The sequence below is a fragment of the Rhea pennata genome, chromosome 1, assembly GCF_028389875.1.
Source record: "Rhea pennata isolate bPtePen1 chromosome 1, bPtePen1.pri, whole genome shotgun sequence".
NCBI classification, from domain to species: Eukaryota; Metazoa; Chordata; class Aves; order Rheiformes; family Rheidae; genus Rhea; species Rhea pennata.
Window position 1 is genome coordinate 171376500 of NC_084663.1, and position 13084 is coordinate 171389583.

The window sequence follows — 13084 nt, forward strand, 5'->3', positions numbered from 1 at the left end:
CCTAATTAAATGCTGTAAGCTGAACAGAAATCAAGATAATTGATGTTGGTTTAGAAATACTGGGAACTGGAGGAAATTGTGCTGAAATTGAGCATTTCAGGATAATTCTACTAAACTTTTCTTCCACTTACTTAATGAACAATAGAAACAGTAAAGCTTAATGCAGATTTTAAGTCAGTTCTTAAATTGTGCTTCCAGGCTGCCGACAAGTGATGGCAGTGCATCCAAAGGAAAACAGCAAACCAGTGAACCTGTGCATATTTTAAAGAGATCTTTTGCCAGAACTGTCTCTGTAGTGAGTATTATCAAGAACCCTGTATCTTTCCTGCCAGTTCATCTATAATTACAAACCTGAAAAATGTGCATGTGGAAATAACTAATTATTTTCCTGTGTATTTCATAAAAGCAGAAGTTAGGTACACTGATATATATGATGTTATATATTTTTTTACTTCTTCTGAAGAGTTCAAATGTAAATTGCAGTCTAAGCTAAGCTTAATATTGTCCTGATGCTGAAAGCCTGAAAATGCATTTGTTTATAAAGTTTAATTTACTTTTTAGTTTTAGTTTTTGTGGGGTTTTTTGAGTTTGTAATTACTGGTTGCATTCATTGTACAAGCCCTACACACTGCCAAGAAATCTTGTATTGACAATTCTCTGCAGTTTTGAGGGAGCTTTACTATATGCTGTCTTATGTGGCTTTTAAATTACTGTAAGCCATAATTAGTCATTGGTAATATTAATTTTCCTCTTGGATGTATTCCAGTACATATTAAGAATCAGATAGCATTTAATTAAACTTCAGTAAGCTGAGGTAAGGAGTATTAATAGGCACAATGATATGCAGATATAAATAGAAGATACCTGCAGTTCTTTAAGCGCAGCAGGAGGTTAGTCAAATTTTGAGGGAGAGAATACTGCATTAAGTTAAAATGCAAAATGTTAATGCAAGATAAGGCTAATTTAGTCTTTGTCTTTTAAAAGTAAAGTCATTTCTTCGTCAGTCACAAGTTATCATTATTTCTTTTTCAGTTCTATCTTGTCTTTTTATATTTTATACTGTACTATGTTTACTGTCCATATTCTTAAGTGATAGACTTCTTGAAATTATTGTTCCATATAGATACCCACAGCATAATTCTCTTAATCAGCTTTTTTTCTTATTAATAATCTCCTTTCCTTTGACATTCCCTAAGGATCAGGATGATATTCTACTGTTCAGGTTTCTTCTAGAGATGTGTTTCCTATATGATTTGCGTTTTTAGATATCTTGTTGTTAGAACATACTAACAGATACTCTTAATACGTATTTACTTAAAGATGTTTGCCTTAAGCTGTGAAGTCCTATGGCTTTAATACTCTGCATTGTATCATCCTTCTTCATTATCTTGCTGCCGTTATCCCTCCTCACCATAGATCTGAATTTGGGATAAGAGGAGAGATTTGGCTTTCTGGAGAGAATTAGGCATTCTGAACATTTTATAAATGACTTTGAACAATCAGCTTTTCCCTGCAGCTTGAAGGTATTCAATCCCAAATGCTTGTCCTAGCTACCTATGTGCCTTCTGAGGTACAACTTTATGAAACTACTAAACACATTTAATAACAGTGGAAGCAAATTTTTGGACAAACATAACTTTGTAAACCCTTACATTTCTTGTGAACCAGTATGCACTTCTGTGTATATCTTGAACTTTCAAGTGCTGTAAATGTGATGTAGTTCCATAGCCGTCCCATGGCCTTGCAGATAATACTATTTAAAAATAAAACAAAGCCATAATTCTTTACCATTACAGCAAGAATATGTTCTGCTAAAAATTGGTCTTACATTATTCATATGCAGATTCAGCAAGTGAAAATTACAGAAAATCTATATTGCAGATGAATAGAAATTGTTGCTACTTCTCAATTGTTTTATATTTGAGAGACTTCCATGAACATAGCATTAGCATACATTATAAATTGCTTTTAGCATGGCATTGTAGTGAAGTGTCTCCTGCATTCTCAGTTCTTTTTTCTTATTCTCAAGCAAATAGGTTTTGTGATATACATGTGTGTAGATATAAACATGTTTTCATGATGCACATAGATATAGATGTCTTTTGCTTTTCATCTTACCTGATTTTAAAGTTATACCTGTGTTTTGGGCACAAAATCTTCTTTCTGTATCCTTCACATTCTGAAATAGGAATGCTTTGAATCCTTACTGAGCATTCTTCACTGGAGTTGGACAACATTGGTGCTTGGAGTTGAAGAACTTCGTGGACTGAAAGGATTCCAATACACTGCTACCCTTTTGGATTTAGAAAGGTTACGCTTTGTGGGCACTTGCTGTCTGAGGTTACTGAGGGTCTACACCTGTGAAATATATCCAATATCAGGTAATTTTTTAATTCATTTGATTCATATTTATCAGCAAATAGTGATATATGGGATGTTGCAAATTTGATCTAAGTGTTCATGTTTGGTATGTTGTGGTGAAATTGCCTATAAACATTTTTCTATTAGAGCAGTTACCAGATTTGCAGTAAAAAATAGGACATTAGCATCATGTGCATAACCAAGCAGGCAGCACTACATGTGTATTTTAAAATTTATTTGTTGTTCAGCTTTACAGTCACATTCTTTTGGACTACTTTGTAGCTTCTGTTATCTCATTTCTGTACTTTTTGGAAATGTCTATTCAAATTTGAAAGAATCTATTTTTCATACCTGTAGTTTAACAACATTCAGATTAAAATGCAGGATATAGTATGAAAAACTGGAAATTCAGATTTCTAATATTCAGGTTTCTTTGATGTAGTTTAATTCTTCTTTCTCCACCCTTCAATATTTTGCAGTGTGAAATTCTCTGAATATAGATTCATCAACATTGCTAACTTTTGATTGCTCTACTTGTACATATAATAGACATTTTGATATAAAAATATTTCATTTATTCTACAATAATGCACTACTTTTTCTTACCTTCTAGCTACAGCTAAGGCTGTTGTGGAAGAAACAAGCAAGCTAGCGGATTGCATTGGAAAAACAAGGACTTTACTGAGAAAAATTTTGTCTGAAGGAGTTGATCACTGCATGGTGAAGTTGGACAATGACCCTCAAGGATATCTCAGTCAGCCCCTGAGCCTTTTAGAAGCTGTTCTTCAGGAATGCCATAATACTTTCACAGCTTGCTTTCATTCTTTTTATCCAACACCAGCTCTCCAGTGGGCATGCCTTTGTGACTTGCTAAATTGTTTGGATCAGGTACACTAAAATGATACAAGCAAATATTACAGCTTAGCTTGCTATTTTCTTCCAAGGAAAGGCTAAACAGTATTTATAGTCTTCATTTTTATGTTTATTCTGTTTTGCAACTTGAATTGTGCTGTATTTTTTTAATCGCTATGAAGAAAAAAGTGTCCAAGTTTAACAAGAGCTAGGAGCTTCTGTCTCCCTTAGAGAAAAGATTCTTTCTCTAAGGATAGCGATGAAAATTTGTGATGTTGCTGCCAGCTTTCAGTACGTGCTTGAAAAAACCATCAAGGATATTAAAAATCAAGGAAGAATCAGTCCTTTAATGTGTTATTCTAATTAAATTGTTTGATCAATTATAATAGTGTTTTGTCTTCAAAAGTGTCGTAATTTCAAAGGTAATTTTAATTGGCTTTGTTATTTTAAAATACAGACGTATACAGAAAACAAATTTCAGTTACTGAAATTTGAAAGATTTAAGTGGAAGCTCTGAGTTTTATCATGAGGTGAATAAAGTAAAATTTGCAGGAGAGCTAACGTTGTATGACATTACTTATTTAAATTATATTATGATTACTTTAAAACTGGAAGTTGTCAAAAGTTGTTTTATATTCACAATGCTACAAGAATTACAGCAAGATTTTTATTTTTTCAGGTCTGTGTCTGTTGTTTTGAAATAGTCTGAAAGGTGTTAGGAAATCTTAGTGTTTACGATTCTGGGATATATTCAGTTCTCAGTTCTGCTGTGAACGAAAGACTTAAAGAGAATGATAGCATCTCTGTCTTTTAATGTAGTTTTTTGGATAGATTTTTGATGAATTGGGCTTTTCTCTTTTATTCATTTATTTTTGTTTTTAGGACATCCAGGAAGCAAACTTCAAGACCTCTAGTAGCCGACTTCTTGCTGCTGTTATGTCAGCTCTCTGCCATACTTCAGTTAAACTGACCTCTATCTTTCCAATTGCTTATGATGGAGAGGCGCTCCTGCGATCAATGGTCAAGCAAGTTAGCACTGAGAATGACTCTGCTCTGGCCCATCGTTTTCCTCTTTTGGTTGCACACATGGAAAAACTTAGTCAGGTTAGGTTAATATTCAAAAATGTGATGATATGTTTTATTTTGCAAAAAAATAAACATTTATGTAAACTATGATTTTAGCATTTTAAGTTTGTAGCTGAATTTGCCCAAATGTTTCCTTTCTAAAATGCTTGTTTTAGAAACTTACAATTTTATCAAACTTGCATTTTTCAATCTGAACATTTCCAGATCTCTTTTGTAGAGAATATTTGAGCAAAAATGATTCTTAAATATTTAGGAATTATAAATTGGTAGAAGTGTATTTTAGAGTTGTTGTCTTCTGTTGCCTCTTGTTTCCTTGATTCTTCGTTTACCTAATGTTTTGTAACAGGTGAAAAGCAAATTGTCTTTATTTTCATTTTTATTTTCATATTACAGAGCGAAGAAAATGTTTCAGGGATGACAAGCTTTCGGGAAGTGCTGGAAAAGATGTTGGTCATTGTTGTTTTACCAGTCCGGAACAGCCTTAGACGAGAAAATGAGCTTTTCTCTTCACACCTGGTTTCTAATACCTGTGGGTTACTTGCTAGTATTGTGAGTGAGCTTACAGCATCTGCGTTAGGATCTGAGGTAAAATTTCTATAAAATCATTCTTAATAGAAATCTTTTAGGGCATCTATATTATTAATGTGATGTATGCTGTGACTACAGTTATACAGATGTGCTTTCACAAAGCATGTATACACTTGAAATATGTTGTTTCAGTGCTCATTGGAGGCAGTGCCACAGTCTGAGCATCTGTGTGCCTGTGATGGCATCATGGGTGCCTTGTATGCTCTAATCCTATCATTTTTTGATTATGGGTCAGAATTTGTAATGTATTCTGTTTGTGCGTTGTGTGATTCCTCCCCCCTTATATATAAATATACATATATATGTATGTGCATGCATACATACGTTATATATGCATAAACTTGACACATAACTCATGAGACTTCCTTAAATTTTTTCTTGTTTATCTGTTCCTTATTAAAAAAATCAGGGCTGTGTTGAGTTCAACTACTGTGTATGATCATGAAACTCTAGATTTTAAGAATTTCCCTTTTATGAGGTTGTAATGTCTTTGAATGATAGGAATGTATGTTAATTTTATTAAAGGTACATCACTGTGTGTGTACTGACAACAGATTTTTTGACAGAAAGAACCCAGTTTATGAAAATCTCTCAATTAAAAATGTTTTTCTAATGTATTTTTCCTTTCCTGAAAAACACATTAGAAAAACCAGCCTTTTCTTGGTTTTACCTAAGGCAGATTTAGCTAACTGTTCTTTTTGAAGCATGGTTAAGCTATCGGTTGTGCTAATTCGTTATATTAAGTATATATTTAAATATTTGAACAGTTAGGAATTATATGAAATTTTATTTCTCTTTAGCTGAAGTTGGAAAGAAGCCCTAATAGTGGCACCTTTTATATTTTAGCGGTCAGGTTTTTTTAATTCACTAGTAAAAATCTGGCAATTTAATTACTTAGCTTTATTAAACCTACCTAATGTTTAGCAGTTAATTCATTCTGTTGCTTGTATTTAACTTTCTACAGGTTGATGGACTGAACTCTCTTCATTCTGTCAAATCCACACCAAATCGATTCACTAAAACAAGTCAGGGAAGAAGCTGGAATACTGGGAATGGATCCCCTGATGCAATATGTTTCTCTGTGGACAAACCTGGTGTAGTTGTAGTAGGATTTTCTGTTTATGGTGGAGGAGGAATTCATGAATATGAGTTGGAAGTATTAGTTGATGATGTAAGTACTGAATCTGAAAAATAATTTGAACAAAAGTAACCTAAGTTTTTATAATATATTTTACAACATAATAGGTATTGTTATACAGACTAAACTACCAGTACAACACTACATTAAGGATTTACTGTTTTGTTTTGGAGGATATTTTTTGTGATATTGCAAGCTACGTACCTTATCCAATGGATTCCTTATCATTGTTATAGCCTTTAAATCTTATTTCATTACAAATAATATTTTAATTATAGTGGACTTTTTGCTTCCTGAAGCTAAATGTAAATTAGCATCAGTTATCTCTCTGCACACCATTAAGGAAACTAAAAAGTAAAGAAATAAGAAATAAAGCAGACAAATTTAAAACATTTGAAACCAAAAATTGGAGAAAGGGATAATCTACCAGCCTATTAGCAGTTAGGCTGTAGTATGGGGGTTTCATGTGCTGTTGAAGTGAGATATGTGATGAAGACACACCTCTGTTCTGTTACACCCAGTTGCTCACTTTAAATGACTTCAGTGACTTGTTGCAAAGGGCAAGCTTGTTGCTATGGGAAATTCACCTCTGTATTCAAGAATTTTCTTTTTAACGGAAAAGTTTAGTTGTTGATTCTGAACAGGTTTTCAGTTTTGTTTTACTTGTAATGCTGTGTATCACAGTTTATGCAAGAAAATGTAACACAGTTGCATGAATGTGTCATTTATTTACATTATATTCCTATTAAAATGGCTTTGTTTCCTTAAATCAGAGTGATCACACTGGAGACTCAACTCATTCTCATAGATGGACATCCTTGGAGTTAGTTAAAGGAACTTACACCACAGATGATTCTCCCAGTGACATAGCTGAAATTAGACTTGACAAAGTTGTGCCACTGAAGGTAAATAAAGAAAGTATGTGTGGCCATAGATTTCATATGTCTTTTGAAGACAACAAAATTGAGAGTGCTGTAGATGAATTGTTTTCTCTGTACATATGTAAAAAATTAATCTTACAACATTTACTTTATAAATTCTTAGTGTCAAATTGTAACTGAAAAGTGCAAATCTTGTCAGGAAAAAGAAATTAAATATTAATGTTTATAATAACATATATTACAATTTGCTTAGTAATTTATTCTGAAATGTGCAAAATTTTAATGTACCATTCAGTAGCTAATTTTCTTGGATATGTGGTCACTTTTCAAGTAATAAGTAATATTTGATATGAATTATGCTTCATAGCTTGGGAGCAGCTTTAAGGAATAACTTTCACTCTTGTTAAATGCCAGATCTTTTTCAGTTAATCTCATTTTTTGAGTGATTTGGAGGACTTTTCACACTTTCCAGTATTCATGTAACATAATAATTACTTTCATAATACTTTGAAGCCTAGCTTGTGTATTTGTTTTATATTATGTATTATTTTTGGCTTTCTTTTTTAAGGAAAATGTGAAGTACGCAGTTCGGTTGAGGAATTATGGAAGCCGAACTGCTAATGGAGATGGAGGAATGACTACAGTTCAGTGTCCAGATGGTGTAACATTTACATTTAGTACATGTAGTCTGAGTAGTAATGGAACAAATCAAACACGAGGACAAATTCCACAGATTCTTTATTACAGGTGCGTGTGTTGTTATGAACCATTTCCAAGAAGAGTGAATAAAAGCTTTGTAATGTTGTACCACATCTATTTCTGAGAAGTAGCTGAATAAATATGTCTAAAGTGTGTGTAAGTATTCTTTAACAGCAGTATCATGTTCTGCCAGTGTAATTTCAGTCTTAAATTACTTAGTGAAAACAGTTTTGGGGGCACCAGTTGTCTCTGCCTCTTTCAGTCTTGTTTAGATTCTCTTTTTTTTTGATTTGGCAAATATTCTGCTAGTTGACCTCCCTTGCTATGTCCATTATCATTCCTGCTTTTAAAGCTGTAATATGTGGGGCTGGTTAGATGCACTACATCAATCTCTGTTTTTCCTATAACATGAGAGATTTTTGAGGGAGAGGAGGAAAGAATTTTCCTTGTTGAAACTAGTCACCAGAACCATTTTCTCTGATTTCATTCATTTTTTTTTCCTCAGTTGCCTGAAAGAATTGCATCATATAGTCAATTAAGGTCCATATGGGTGTGTGTGTGTGTGTGTGTGTGTACATACATATATATAGGAACTGTCTCCTCCGTACTGCAAAATTTGAAGGTTTAAAAAGAGAAATTGCAGGAGAAAGAGAAAGGTTGTATTTTGGCCTTCCAGCATATACTAGGGAATTAACTTCAGCTATCGTTTCTGTAGAAATTGTCTTTTTCATTGTTGAGGTGCTTACCTTCAGATGCATGAAGGCCTGATTTTCAAAATGTAGTAACAGCTGAATATATGAATTATTACTGTTATCTGTTCAGCAAACAAATGTTACACACCTTTAAGAAAATACCAGTTTCTGTGGTAAATAGCTCATCATCAGTAGGTCCAAAGAATAAAAGCATGGAATAAGAATTTATTTTGATTCCTAGGTCGGTATCTACTCCAGATTTATGTTCTCATATTAAAATAATAACAAAAGATGAAGAGTGTAAAATAAGTACTGCTACAAGAAAATGATGTATTTTGGACTAACAGTTGCAGCAAGAAAGTGTTGCTCTTAACAAGTCTTTGAAGGTGCTGAAATATGAAGAAAATAAAGTTACTAGCAAAATTGTAGTAATAGTATATTGGAAGATACTGGATAGTTTTAAACTGTTTTTAAAACATCAAGTTTGCTATACTTTGACTGAGACAAAGATTCAGCTTGTCAGTAATCAACAACAGGCTGATCAACAGTCAGCTGCTATAGAACAGAGCCTGTAAAAGTCGCACTTCTTTTTATTTGAAAGATGTTTGAATACAGACAGTTTTGCTTTTACAAATGACAAGCAAGGCCATGCCAAAAGAAGTGTGTTAACATGCTTCTGATTAGGAGAGAAATGCATTGGAAGGATTTGTTAGAACTGTACTGTTAAGCCCAGCCTCAAGTGACTAATTAAATTAAATGAAAAAGGCTTGAGCCTGATAGTAAAGCTACAATCCTAGCACATAGTGACAAAAAATTTTTCTGTACCAATTGTCCCATCAGTTACTCCTCTTGAAATGTCAGTGTTATTTATGGAGAAAAGAGAAAGTGTTGTCTTAGAAACTGCAGGACAGTGCGTTAAATGATGGTTTGGAAAGTACTTCTAGCCTTCCATGGCAAGTGGAGGATTTGTACCCAAGGATGACTGCAGTTTCTAAACTTCCGCTCAGTTTTCTTTCGCAGTAGCATAGTGTCTCAGACCTGTTTCATCTTTTCCCAAAATCTAATAGTTATGGCTCAGCTTATGATCAAGGACAGTAATTAGATAAATTCTAGAAAATTCTAGAAAAAACATGTTTTGTTTCATCAGTTGCTTCATTGGAATAGATCTTGGTCCTGAACAGTCTTGCTAAACTATCTTTCAAGCTGTTCTAAAGAACTATTTATAATTTCGCTTACTTAGGATAACAAAGATTAGGGCTATACTGTAGCTAGATGAACTCCCAGAATTTGTAGCCTTTCCCTCTGGGAACCACAATCACTAGGTTTCATGAAAATAAGTTGTGTACCTCCATTACTTGATACTTCAGCAGCAGTTTGACTTAAGATTCTGTATCTTTGAATGCTGTTACAGCTGTCTTACCTCATGTACAAATTCAGGAAATGGTAAGGAAGCAATATTGTACTATTCTAGAGTATATTTGGCACCTTTATTTCATATGTGAACTCAAACAACTGAGAGAAACTTTTCTTTATGTGAAGAAGTTCTAAAATGAGAAAGGTAAGAAGCAAATCCTCTTGCCAAAGAGGGTTACTATAATATTAGGGAAAGAAATCCCTAGATGTCTAAGAATTTGTAAGAATGGTTAATTTAATTCATAGAAAGAGAAGGATAAACATCTTTGTTGTGCATTTCATTTGATTGCATGCTGAACTGCGTGCAACCAAATGAAATGTATGGCAAAGATGCTTAACCTTCTCTATCTATGAATTAAGTTAGTTCTTACGCAGTCTGAATTACTAATTTGGGAATCTTAATGTTCTCGAATGCTCTTTTGGAGGATTCAGAGTTTCTGGACAAATGTTAAGAAATCCAAATGAGCACTGAAAATTTGTTTCACCTGTTGACTGAGTGATTTCAGTTGTCTGTGCCAAAGCCAAATCACTGTGGTATTGAGGGTTTAAATTAGTTAAAAAATATTGCTGGAGTGTTTTGAAAATACCAGTCAAAAATATCTCTTATATGCCTCAGTTGAATAGTTTTGTGTATCATCTCCATAAGTTGATCAGGGGAACCTAATTTGACGCTCAGAAAGAATTTCAAAGAGAAATATACTAGTTAAGATTAAGCCCACTGTTGTATTTCTAAAGCAAAATTAATCTCTAGGATAAGGACGGGAAATCTTTTTACCAGTTATATAACTGCAGAAATAGCCACTGGAAGAGTTTTACTGGTTTCTATGATGCGTTTAATATTTTTGTTCAGATAGATGGTTATTCTTAGAAGAATGTAACAATATGTTTTTACAAATTTGAAAGGCATCTTGCCAAAATAAATGCTTTAGAAATGTTCTGCATATTTTCTATCCAAATAAAAATAAATTGATTGCAAAGGGCTAACACTGAGGTTTTACCTCAGAGATACCCTCTGCTGTTGCTTTAATTGTTCCCTTTGCTGTTTTATCAGAAATAAGTTATTTTAACTATTCTATGCTAAAAATTAATCAATCATGTTTTTTTATTTTTTTACTTTGTGAACTTACTTTGACTTAATCCACTATTTAGGAGTGAGTATGATGGAGATCTACAATCACAGCTTTTGAGTAAAGCTAATGAAGAAGATAAAAATTGTAGCAGGGCTCTTTCTGTTGTGAGTGCTGTTGTACGAGCAGCCAAAGACCTGCTGCACAGGGCTCTTGCTGTGGATGGTAAGACTTTTCAAAATTGAAACTTAGTTTCTTTTTTTGATAACAGGAGGTAAAAGTAGGATATCAGTGTTTTAAAAGTTGTAATAATATTCTCTTCCAACATCCAAAGAATATTTTTGCGATCTATCATAGCTGTAGCTATGAAACTGTGAGCAGTGTCCTAAATCACTGAGTTGCACTTGAGATAGCAGAGACAGGTATCTCATCTAAACCTGCTCTTCAATTTTACAAGCATCATATTAAAGCTGGTAAGATTCTATAAGCCAGAAGTTGTGCTGATGTGTCAGTTCCAAATTTTACTAAATATTTTGTACAGTGGTGGTAATTAGGCAAACCGGTGAAGGTAATGCATTTGTAAGCATTTGTAAGCATCTAGTTTTGAAAAATTCAAACCTCAGCCTTAAAACTGAATGTTTTTAAACTACCATCTTCTATCATCCTAGTAAAAATTAAAGAGGTCTAGAATTTTGCGTAGTGTTGTAGAAGTGGATTGAGGGGGCGGGGAGGTGCATGGTTTCATACCATTGCAGGTATGAACACAATATCACAGAATGGAGAAGAGTGCAATAAAATTATGCTCTGAAAGGCAAAGCTTTTTACCATAATGTTATATATAGTGGCATGTTTATCTCAGGTGAACTCTACAGGTTTATAGTTTGATTTTGAACCACTATGCCTATACAATGAAAGTAATTTAAAGTAAAAACTGCAAGTATAACTCATAAAAAAAAAAAACACAACAGAAAAATAAGTTTTATTCTGAACCATGATACCTTTATTATAGGGTATATTATAATATCTCTGTTACAACTATCTTCTTTTAGCTGAAGACATTCCAGAACTGCTCAGCTCTTCCAGTCTGTTTTCAATGCTGCTTCCCCTCATAATAGCCTACATAGGACCAGTTGCAGCAGCTATTCCCAAGGTATGCTACTCAATAGAAATCATTGAAGAAATTTAAGAATATTTTATAAGGAAAAGGTTTAGTCTGAAATTAGGAAAATGTGAGTGTTTTTTATGCTTTTATGAATTAGTGATTTATATTTGACCACTGGACTCGGTATGAATTTTCCAAGAGCCAAAAATTTTAAAAACATGTGAAGTCATGATTTTTTTTTTTATTATTATTACCTTGAAAACATTGTGAAAAAGATACCTTAAGGAAGCAGAGGGGAAGAAGAATGGCTTTGACAGCAGGAAGAGCCAAAAATGTTAGAGGTGTCTGAATTTATTAATTATTTATTGCTGATTTTCCAGTGGGATAAGATGTCCTTTATATTATGTAATTTCTTTTTGTAGAATGAACATCCTAAGCAGCGGTAGCCACTCATTAAACAAAAATTATGTCTATCAAACTTAGAGATGGGAAGATGTTAAAATATAAATACAAATATCCTCACTTTTCAGTAGCAGAGCATACTTGCTTGTGTCTAACCTGAAACAGTCTTTGGAACATGTCTAAAAGATGCTTTGTAGAAATACCTAAACTGATTTCAGTCAAATTAATATGCTTTATAACGTAGGAATGGATCCTTAACAGTCTTAAGTCACAGTCTTAAATCTATGAATAGATTTACAAATGTTCCTAATCTTTAGTTGATGGACACTCTTATCTTTTATTGCTTTTTCTGGAACAATAAACTCTCTTCTGTAACTATAAACTCTCTGAACTATAGCTTCTCATTAGACAGGGAGGAAGTGATTGAGGGTTGAACTAGGTGATCTCCAGAGGTCCCTTCCAACCTTTCCATTCTATGAGTCTATGAGGAGGACCTTAAAATCTAGTGGATTCATTATATTATAAACATTTTCAAGCATTAGTTAATTTATTATCATGATGAATTTTAGTTCTGTAGCCAAGTGTTTTGCTTCAGAAGTGCTGCTCTTCTTTGCCAATGTGATAAAAATTGCAGAGACAGTTTATCTACAGTACAGATGCTTTGTACAGCATAGAGACACTACATGCGTTAAGAAAGTTGAATATTTTTATAAAACAATATAATTGGATAATCACTGACTATAGTCCTTCAATACAGTATTTGGCTTTCATAGTTATTGTTTGTTAATGTTAATGGCTTTTTA

At 33.3% G+C, this 13084-nt stretch overlaps 1 protein-coding gene across 17 annotated transcripts in view; it reads left to right on the forward strand.

The window, feature by feature from the left end:
• Nucleotides 1–13084, forward strand: part of MYCBP2 (MYC binding protein 2) — a 212074-nt gene that overhangs the window by 95114 nt on the left and 103876 nt on the right. For all 17 annotated transcript variants that reach the window (XM_062566861.1, XM_062566863.1, XM_062566864.1 and 14 more), the window contains 10 exons: nt 199–295; nt 2189–2381; nt 2975–3249; nt 4096–4317; nt 4693–4884; nt 5852–6058; nt 6799–6930; nt 7475–7653; nt 10860–11002; nt 11827–11927. In XM_062566861.1, coding sequence (XP_062422845.1) covers nt 199–295; nt 2189–2381; nt 2975–3249; nt 4096–4317; nt 4693–4884; nt 5852–6058; nt 6799–6930; nt 7475–7653; nt 10860–11002; nt 11827–11927 — 1741 coding nt within the window. The remainder of the gene's footprint in view (nt 1–198; nt 296–2188; nt 2382–2974; nt 3250–4095; nt 4318–4692; nt 4885–5851; nt 6059–6798; nt 6931–7474; nt 7654–10859; nt 11003–11826; nt 11928–13084) is intronic.